Here is a 10,139-nt window from a genome sequence, read left to right as displayed (position 1 = left end):
TAGTATTTTATTAACTTTAACAAAACCAGCAAATTAAAGGGTGGCCACCTTTTTTGGAGAGGATTCACATTTTAATGGCAGCTATGAATATATAACCAGCTATGTACAACTATGTCAGCCATCAACTGAACACTAATCAATGTAATCCAAATCTTCTGGGATTCCAAAACCTTTATCTATTTTGCTCTCTTCAAATCCAAATTTACGCTTGGCCCAGGACTTTATTGAAAAGATGTTATCTGTAAACAGAATGAAAAACATTAATTTTGAGTATTTAGGAAAGCATGAATTTTAGTCTCGGCTACAACAAAATCCTTCCATTTGCAGTATCTCTTGTCTGTATGAAAAAGGTACATAGTGGGGAACATCATTATCAAGTAGATTTAGAACAGAAAACATGAGGCTTTTGTTAATAACCTCCAAAAGAGAGGAAATCATTTACTTAGCACCGAATAAAAATATGTTATCTTTATCTTTTCTTGCTCCTCTTTTACAAGGAGACTGAAAGCTACGATTACAGTGTAAGCCTGCTATAGTGATGAGGTAAGTGTGAGTATGCATAGTAAGTATTTTATAGGTCCTTCTTCAACTAGACACCTACTATGTGACTGTCTACAGCTATAAAAATTGGATTTAAATTTACCGTAAGGTCCATTCTAGTCCTGCGTGTTTGTTCAGACACTATTTTTTCAAAGTTAAAAAAAAGACATTCAAGAAGCTTTATTTTAGTCAGGACTTCTCTTTTTAGCATCACATTACTTTAACATATACATCAATTTAACATAATTTTTCACTGCAGCATTTACTGAAACTTATTACGTCATTTTTAACACCCATAAATTGCAGCATTCCTGAAGAGAGGAAGTGTTCACTGTCTCTGCACAGCTTAGAGATATTTTTTTTTCTTTAACCATCACACATTTGGTTTTAAAACTGTCTCTTCAAAAGAAAAAATATGCTGCAGCATATAACCAAATTGTCTAATTAAACAGCAAAGTACTTTTACAGGCTGAGGCACAGTTCCTTTACCTCATTCGAAGCCTTGAGAACAGCCTTGTCACCAACAGCAGAAAGCCCTGACAACTCTCAGAATACATGATTTTATTTCCCCATATGCAGTAAACAACCCAGGTATAAAATAGTCCAAAGACTAAGACAATGATATCCTGCTGCACTTGGCACAACCAATGATAGCAAGCAGTCCATCAGTAGGAGATCTATTCTAGACAAAAAATGATAAAAAATATTCTAAATAATTTTAAAAAACCATAAGGACATATAAATTGTTTGCTTTGAAAACTGGGAATGAATACAGCAAAGCTAAGCAACAACAGAAAATTGAGCTAAACTTCCATATGAATGTCATTACAGTAGCATTCCTTAAAACTATGCATCATTTTACCTGTCAAAACTGATCAATTAGTTTGAGAAATACCTACTTTGTATCGGCATCCTTCACATGGTGGCAGCAATAAGATTCCACAAAACATTCTACTCTTTAGAAAGAAATGAACATTCAGAATAGAATTGAACTATCTGAATACCTGGGCATCACCATTTCCAGTCTCTATTGATTTCCTCATCTTAAGAGATTTTAACTTATCCAAGGAAACAAGTTGCAGGATTTAACACAGTGTAAAGACAGCATCAGAAGAACAAATCTGTTATGGCATATGAAGTATATTCAGTAACAAAACTGAGAAGATGTATTCTTTTTGTTGAATCATAATAGTTTTATAAGTAAAATAAATTTCTCTATGTTTCATAAGTGAGGACTATCCTATGTCAAATTCTAATCAAATTTAAAGGTCTTTTACTGAAATTGCTCTAGTGTGAAGCTGTGTCACTGCAATACACACCAGTCCATCTGTTGGCTGCCTCCTTGGCCACTTGGTTTGTTTGGCCTGAAACAGAGAAAAACACCAACAACAATAAAAGCATACATCACAGTAAAATCATCACATAGTTTCAAGGCACAGAAACTAAATTTTTATTGATGTTATTTTTATGGAACCACACAATGTAAGGAAGTTATTCTACTGCTTCCAAACACTTGTTTTACACTTCTAAGGTTCCAGCAAGCACAAAGCTAGGTTAAAGAAAAAGAGGAGTAAAGAGCATAGAAGATAACATATGAACTACTATAAATTTTAAAAGCGTATTTTAAAATAAAATAACCCTAGTTTGGTTTGCCTAGGGGCTTAATTGTCTTCACCAAGATTTGAACTAGATACATGGCCTGAAGATATCAGAGGCAACAGAGATGGAAAATATTTCATAATCCTCTCTATACATAAGTAAACCATCACATGGGTATGCATGAGTCTACACAGATAATGAGAGTGACAAGGCAGCAGTCTATCATATCAATCCAAAAGTTTATCATATAGCTCTGGAATGTCTCCACGGCTTTGAGAACCCCTCAATGAAATTAAGACAAAATAATGTTTCTGGCAATTAAACTTGGCTTATGTCCCTTAACACCATTCCAGAGCTAAACACATAATAGTAAATTACCATTACTACAAGCAGGTTTTGTATAGTTTCCATGAGACAAAACAACCAAGAAGAATTCCTCTTGGATCACCTTGCTCCCATTTAAGTAAGTACTGAATCGAATTAAGCAGGTTAGGCAGTAACGTGGGAATTTATCAGAATCATTCTGGTTCTCACGCCTACATGTAACTTAAGTTATTCCCAGTCAGTCTTGTCAGTACTTGCATAATACTCATTTGAATGGTCAGCATGAAACTTGTCTCCAGGGTACTGAGATATGAATACATGATCAGGTACCCACTGTTATACACATTAAACTTAAAGCAAAATCAAATTATGTTGAAAAATCATCTGCTAGCACACAGGAAGGGAAGAACTCATTACTCCAACCTTAACAGTAACTGATATGAAAAATGTTTACATTGGAGTAATACACTATTTCAAAACCAATATAGTTTCTAAAATTGGCCTACAATTAGAAAGTTTGAGCACAGCACGAAGAAAAGCAAAAAAGATGAGCAAAAAACTGAGTGGGAAAGAAAATGCTATTTTTGCTTACTTGCATGCATCAGAAATTCAAGTTTAGCCTGAGAGAGGTATATTTATTTCCTTTGCTGAGTGCCTGCTGCCATCCCGACTTGTTCAGTTCCACAACTGGCAGCACTGACAACAAACTTGCAGCTAATGGCATTTGGAACAGTACCTAACCCTACTTAATGCAAGTCTGCAGAGTAAGAGCTTCCACTCATCAAGACTTTAAATGTGTGACCTCAGCATTTTTCTAAAATTCTACTGTAAAACCTGACAGCTGTATTTGACTCCAAGTAATGAAGTTTGAAATGAAGTGGAGGAAAGTGGGATGGCATTAAATTCCATGGATCCAGAGCTGTGAGGTGACAGCATCCTGGTGGTGGGTGAGCCAACCTATTCCACAGCACTTGAGAGGTCTCAGCAGAAAGCTCAGCTTTGCTGGAAGCAATTGACCAGTACAACAGTGGCAGCATGGTGCCCTCACCCTGCAAACACTGCTCATGTGTGCTAAAATATACATATGTGATCATGTGTTCTGAAAATGTGACTTCACACCTCTGCCAAAGAAAAGGCTGAGGTGATGGCAGACATAGGCTGGACAACAAGCGAGAATGGCAGTCACTGCCTAAAACCAATTGTGGCTAGAAATGAAAACATGGTAGTGACAGCAGGAAGCTATAATGAGGAAATACAGATAGATAGATAGATAGATAGATAGATAGACAGACAGATAGACAGACAGACATATAATCCCCAGTGTCTCATGGCTACAGGTGAACATTTAGCTATCTGAAGACAAGATTTAAGCCCCTTGGGATAAGTCTTAAGTCTTGCCTATGATTGCACTGCATGCTCTTGTGTGTCTGCTGCAACCAACACCATGCCTGGAAGAGGAACAAGATAGCTGGTAGTTATGGACCTGCATCTCCAGGCACAGACACCAGCCACATCTGCATCATTGCCAGCATCTTCCAGACCTCACAAGAACTGTCAGAAATGAAGAACTCTGCACTTTCACTGCTTTCAGGAACTCTTTTATAGTTGCTTGTTGGGACTTTCATTGGTTGCACCATCTGTATGTACACATGCACGGAGGATGAGGGAAAGCAGGAGTAGTAAAGCAGACACCCCCTGACACACCTACTTTATGTATGGGTGTAGCTAACTCCAAGTCATGCTACCTCTGACTGCTTGTTCTCTAGCTCCAGGGGATCACACAGCCAGGCTGGTTCTTAGACTGCACTGAAAAACAAGCTCAAGATCTGAAGAGACCAATAGCATGGGAACTCAAAAATATACACTCCAAAACAGAATCAGGACACCAACTGTGTGAAGCTGTAAAAAGGAGAAACTCAAACACAGCACTAAGGGCAGCTGGCTAATTGCCAAAACCATCAAAACCATGGAGCCCCAAACTTGGCTGGAGTCCTTCTGATCCTCCTGCTCACCAGAGCTGCTCTAACTGAACTTGATTCTTGGCAACTACTAAATAGTACTCCAGTACTGGATCTGCACAAGACAATGAAAGGCCAAATATGCAGTAGAGGTGAGCAACAGAGGAGACAACATTTTCCAGATGCTTCCAGATGTTCTCATTATCATTAGGCTCTAGTTACAGTCTGTATCTATACATCTGCATATAGGCTGACAATATATTGCTGTCTGGAAGCTGCAAAACAATCCATTTGTTCTGGACATTACATATTTATTTCACCTATTTGTGTGACAATGAATCAACAGACTTTCCCACTCCCATGTCTGCAGGATACAAGTAATTTATTTGACTAAGACACATACCTGTATCCTCTGCTGACAAATTTCAGGCACATTTGGCATTTTCTAAGGAAGAAAATGGAAGCTTGCATTTTTGTCTCCAAAACTGAAAAAAAGCAACCACTGTATGTACAGCAATGCAAGGCCCAGGAGCAGCAAGACGTGAAGTGCTGGTCTGTTACGTCAGCAAAACACACCTGGAAATATGCCCAAAACAGTGAAAGACTACAAGACAGAGTTATTTTGACCAGTCCTCATGAAAGTTTTTTTTCCCCTCAACTCTGAGTATCTCTGGAGAACTGCAGGGAACTCAAAAAGCCCAGATTCTGGGAGCTGAACCATTATCCCAAGCATATTGTGATTGTCCTTCTCACAGGGACAATCCACTCTATCCCCCGAGAGGAAAGCAAAGGTGTGGAAAGGAAGGTCCACCCACAGTAAATGTCTAAAAAGAAAACAAGGGTGGGTTGGAAACATGCTTTTCAATGCAGGTAAGTGGCATTCTACCAGTGACCTGCAGGTATTTTGGAGCAGGCCAGGAGACAGAGGTGACAAAAGGGCACATGGACAGATGTCAGAGGTGCACCAAAAAGCTTCTAAAGCAAATGGACAGCACCTGGTCAGGAGTCAAGGCCAGCAGCACAGAACATCAGCACAGCAGTGTTTCTAACAAATCTCAACAGGCATTATATATTGACTCAGACCATTGTAAGGCCACAATGTTTCTGATCTGACTCAGGAAGCCCCTACAGTCATTCTCAGCATACTGCAGAACTACAGCCTCCTCTTTCCTTCTTCCCCCAGATTCTCTCACTTTTTTCACTGGAAGGGGGAGAGAGTTTGAATTAAAAATCCTATTTGCATTCCAAAATTGAGTGGCAAAAAGCTGTAGAAGTCTCAAATATTTCCACAGGGCAAAAATCAATTGTGATAGTAACAACCACCATCTCCTCAGAAACATTTTCCAAATGTACTTTAGCTTCTTCCTAAAAACATTTTTAAATCTCACACATATCATTACAGGAACACTAAGGATACAGTCATGGAACAGTACTCAAATTCAGATTGTAAAGGCACCGTATTACAGTTCTGGTAGCTATAGTAAAAGAAACAAAACAAAACAAACCAATGGCCAGAACCAGCTCAAAATCACCTGAGCCGGCAGAAATGAACAAAGAGCTGTAGCTTTCTCTGATCTCCTAGATCCTACTCTGGCATTTTCTGGATAACTTTAAGGACTTCTAGGTCCAGGAACCTCTACTTCCCCAGAATAACAAAAGCTAATTGTATTTATAAAGCTTACACACTTGAGTGCCAGTTCTGACCTACCACAACTAATGCCACAAGAAAATGGTATGGACTTCCTCACTTAAAAGGCACGTGACTGCAGAGGGAATTAGCACCTTCCCAAGGAGAGAGTCACCCATCAGCCTGTAGGGTGTTAGCAGATACATGCAAAATACAACTGCAATCTTCAGCATGTGGGCAAGGGAGTAATTTTACAGCATGGATCACAATTCCTCTGCATGAAACACAGGGAACAGCTGCAACTGTTCTCAGGGACCAGGGAGGATTATTAGCTCAAAGGTTCCCAATCTCTCTCGTGAAACTGGTCAGGGTAAATTATGTGCATTAAGTGGATTTGAATTCCTGTAATAAATATGCATTCACTTAGACCAAATTCAAAGATGAAAAATGGCAACTACAGTAGGAACATGTAAACTTGAACCTCTCATGACTCTGGATAACCCTCTGCAGAAGGCAGTGGATAATCATTCTCCTGCACATAGGTTGCCCTTACTTTCCAGAAACATTACCTTGCCATCACGACAGTGACAGACTTGTTTTCCTACTTCTCCTGGGGCAGCATCACTATAATATCCCGTGACACAGTTTCCAAAATTCTTTCCACTACTGAAAACATCTCATGCAAATAAAGATCCCATCTCCAAAGGCCAGGGTAGAAGGTGAGCAGAGAAATTATATACCTGTCATCCACAGAAAGTACAAAAGGTTATTGACTAGTAATTCCTACCCACCTGTCCATTCACAAACTGACATACACCACAGACTCTGATCAAGAGCCCATGACTTGCCATTGGAGACTATTTATGGAAATGATGTGATGAAGTGGCTTCTTAAGGTCCATATTTGAGTATCCTTGAGAATAAGTAATCTACAACACTGTCAACAGGCTGAATTGCAATGTGGCAAGAAGAGCTTTACAAGAATGTTTTGTAACCCTGTACCAGGCAGATATGTCCATACTATTGGAAATCTTTATCCTCGCCCATGCTTCCCAAAGAGGCACTTCCTCTTATAAACAGAATAAAGAGCTGCCGTGTAGAAAAGTGATAGCACATCAGAATTCTGTCAACTCCTTTGAATCCAAAATAACACATCACTCTTCCCCCATACTCCAGTATCCTACACAACACTTTCCTCACGATGTTAATCAACAGGTCACAATGCTTCAGAATTCATTACTAAATTCAAGTCAATGTGTAAATATGATTTCTCATTTAAATGGCATCACAAACTCAGCTCAACTTTTTATACTGACTTATTTTAGACTCTGAATAAAGTTTCAGCACTACAAGAAAAAGCACTGACAGTTATGAATGCTAGCTACTGGTCTACAACTATTCTGAAAAGCATAGAACACAATATAAGCTATTTAAGATAGAAAAATACTCAAGAATAGTGGATATATAAATTAACAAAATCAGCATTTCTGCTGCAACACCACTGTATATATGCTTGAAAATGAACCTGAGCAAATAGATATCATAGTGCCAGTCCTGTCTACCTGGTGAGATGTAGCAGTGCACAGTAAAGCTACTAAGAAGCTGATTCACATTGCCGAGAATATGCTTTTAAAGGGTCTGTGATCTCTGTCAGTGTGTTTGAAAAAAGTGTCAAGTCTCATCAGCAAAAAACTCCCTCTGTCCTGTATGAAAAGGTCACACTGTCAAATTTCATCAGTATGTACACAGGGTCTCCTTGAAAAATGTCCAACAGAATTTATCAGAATTGTTACCAAAAAATTCCTCTATGCAAGACATGCTCTGGCACTTAAGTTTACTATACTCATGTACCTACAGAAAAAGACCATTTACCTTTCAAGTGTTGTACTTGAAAATCCACACTAAAATCTTAGTTGCATAACTAAATTTTCATCCAAAGAGCAGAGGGAAGCAAAGAGCTTGCAAAACAGAAACAAGCACACCAACTTTATTCAGGGCTGATTCAGGTCTCGCTGACACCACTCTGTTTTTCTTGCACTGGACAATTCTTCCTTCCCTACTTCATTCACTAATAGATGCCACACCTTCAGAACAGCTAAAGGAACTTGCACACTTCTGAGCTGCTGAATTGTATTTCACAAGGAGGCCCATGCCAGGGCACCATGGTTTTTGGGCAGATGTGTATTGCAATCTGCTGTGACTTCACGTGTCACAGACGTTGTAGAGAAGAGTCTGGAAGGCATCGCAAGAGGTTCTCTGGTCTCTGTCACCACAACTCAAAGTATGTTCAACTTTTCCTATACCGTTTCTGAGGTATTTGTTGCCTGTTTTTAAGGTTTCCAATTTTCTGGCCCTACAATTTAAGGCTATTACTTTTTGCCCTCTTCTCCATGAACCTGAGTAACAGGCTGCTGCTTTTCTTTTCTCGAGGAGATACAGATATGCACAACCCACTAAGAACCATCTTCTTTTGAGCCCTCTTTTTGTAAAGCTTTTTTGTCTCTTAGAATGTGATTGCTCAATATCCTTTTCCTCCACTCTGAGCACTTAGTTACATGAATATATGAATGCTTTGAAATAAATTAGGCTATATCCAGGTAGGATATCCAACACTGACACTGTGCTACAGCTGAAGCCATGCTCAAGCCTTTAGTGCCACACTTTCTGCCTTGAGCAGAAAGATTATTTTATACATCTCATTATGGGTTATATCACTGCTTTTGTATCTTAGTGTAGGGGTTTTTCTTGGCACAACAAGAATTCTTATATTCAATTCTGACATCTTTTTTCAAATCCTCCCCACTTAACCAACTGCCTCAGATCATTTGTGTAGCACAATATCCTTGAATACAGGTAACAGCCTTGCACTTGCCACTACCAACTACTATCCATTGTTTATTAGACCATCTTTGCAGTTTATCATGATCATTTTGAAATCACATTCTGTCCTTTGTTCGTACAGTCTCTCCTATTGTCATCATCTGCAAATATAACAAAAGAACATCTTCTATTGTATTATTCAGCTCATTAATATAAACACTGAGCAGATGCACACACATGACAGACAACATTACAGAGCTTCATCAACTCCACCGCCCTTTCTGATACTGATACATTATAAAGTAGTTTGAGATTTCACACTACTGCTGTTTCATCAGGATTATATTTCCCTACCTTCCTTAAAACAGTGCCATGCAAAACTGACTCAAAACACCAAAGACAAACTTCCCCCAATCTACAAAGATCTCATACAGTGGCAGAGAGAAAACTTCTGTGTTGTTCTAGCTGTTTCCAAATTGGTTTTCTGTTTCTGAATTTTTCTCTGATATCCTTCTCTTATCAGTGAAACTAAGTCATATGACATTAAAGTGAGAAGGGAAGAAAAAACACTGTTTCCACACTGTCAAATGTGCCAACATTAGTCTTGCACTTACACAACCTGCCCTGAAAAATCTTCTGTTAAATGGCACAGGACAAGGTATCTATATTAGGAAAATACAGTCATTATCCAGAAAAACCCATAATGAAAACATAACATACCATCCCATAAAATATAGGAAACATTTTAACATAAAAGATTAGCAATACATTTCTTTAAGCAAGGGCAGGGAAGACCTCAATTTGACAGTCCTGCATGTTAGCAGTAAAGACAATGAACTAAAATCCACAATACCCTTCCTGATCTAATTTTGCATGTCAAAGTCATGAAAATATAAAGGCCTGTACATTCCTTCAAGTATCTCTGTAACTTTATCAAAATTATCTGAATGAGTGCTACCATACACAACAAACTTAGCAGGTCTAACCCTGGAAGACAGAAGCAAAATACTTACTCCACAAAAGCCTTTTTGTTTCATATATAAATGGATCTATAGATTAGATCCTTTCATCAGGGCACTCCTAAATAGAAGAGTGTCATAAATGAAACCATAAGCCAATTCACTCCTAAATAAAAGTGTCATAAACATAGCCATAAGTAGCCATTTTCCACATCACAAATTTTATCAAGTGTCTACCATTCCCAAGCAGTTCAACAGCTTTTGCCATAAGGATTTACTGGCAGAGACAATAAAGCTATTCCTATATACTTCA

The 10,139-nt window shown here is 38.6% G+C and overlaps 1 protein-coding gene across 1 annotated transcript in view; it reads right to left on the bottom strand.

Moving 5' to 3' along the window:
* The window catches only part of MND1 (meiotic nuclear divisions 1), a 41,289-nt gene continuing 31,150 nt past the window's right edge, over positions 1–10,139 (bottom strand). Inside the window, exons 7-8 of the mRNA XM_077176592.1 lie at positions 1,860–1,904; positions 1–239 (exon numbers count right to left, since the gene is read on the bottom strand). Of these exons, the coding sequence (XP_077032707.1) occupies positions 133–239; positions 1,860–1,904 (152 nt within the window). The 3' untranslated portion in view covers positions 1–132. The remainder of the gene's footprint in view (positions 240–1,859; positions 1,905–10,139) is intronic.

This window comes from Agelaius phoeniceus, chromosome 4, assembly GCF_051311805.1.
Source record: "Agelaius phoeniceus isolate bAgePho1 chromosome 4, bAgePho1.hap1, whole genome shotgun sequence".
Classification (NCBI taxonomy): Eukaryota; Metazoa; Chordata; class Aves; order Passeriformes; family Icteridae; genus Agelaius; species Agelaius phoeniceus.
The sequence above is the reverse complement of the archived record's forward strand: the minus strand, read 5'-3'. Positions and strand labels throughout refer to the sequence as shown.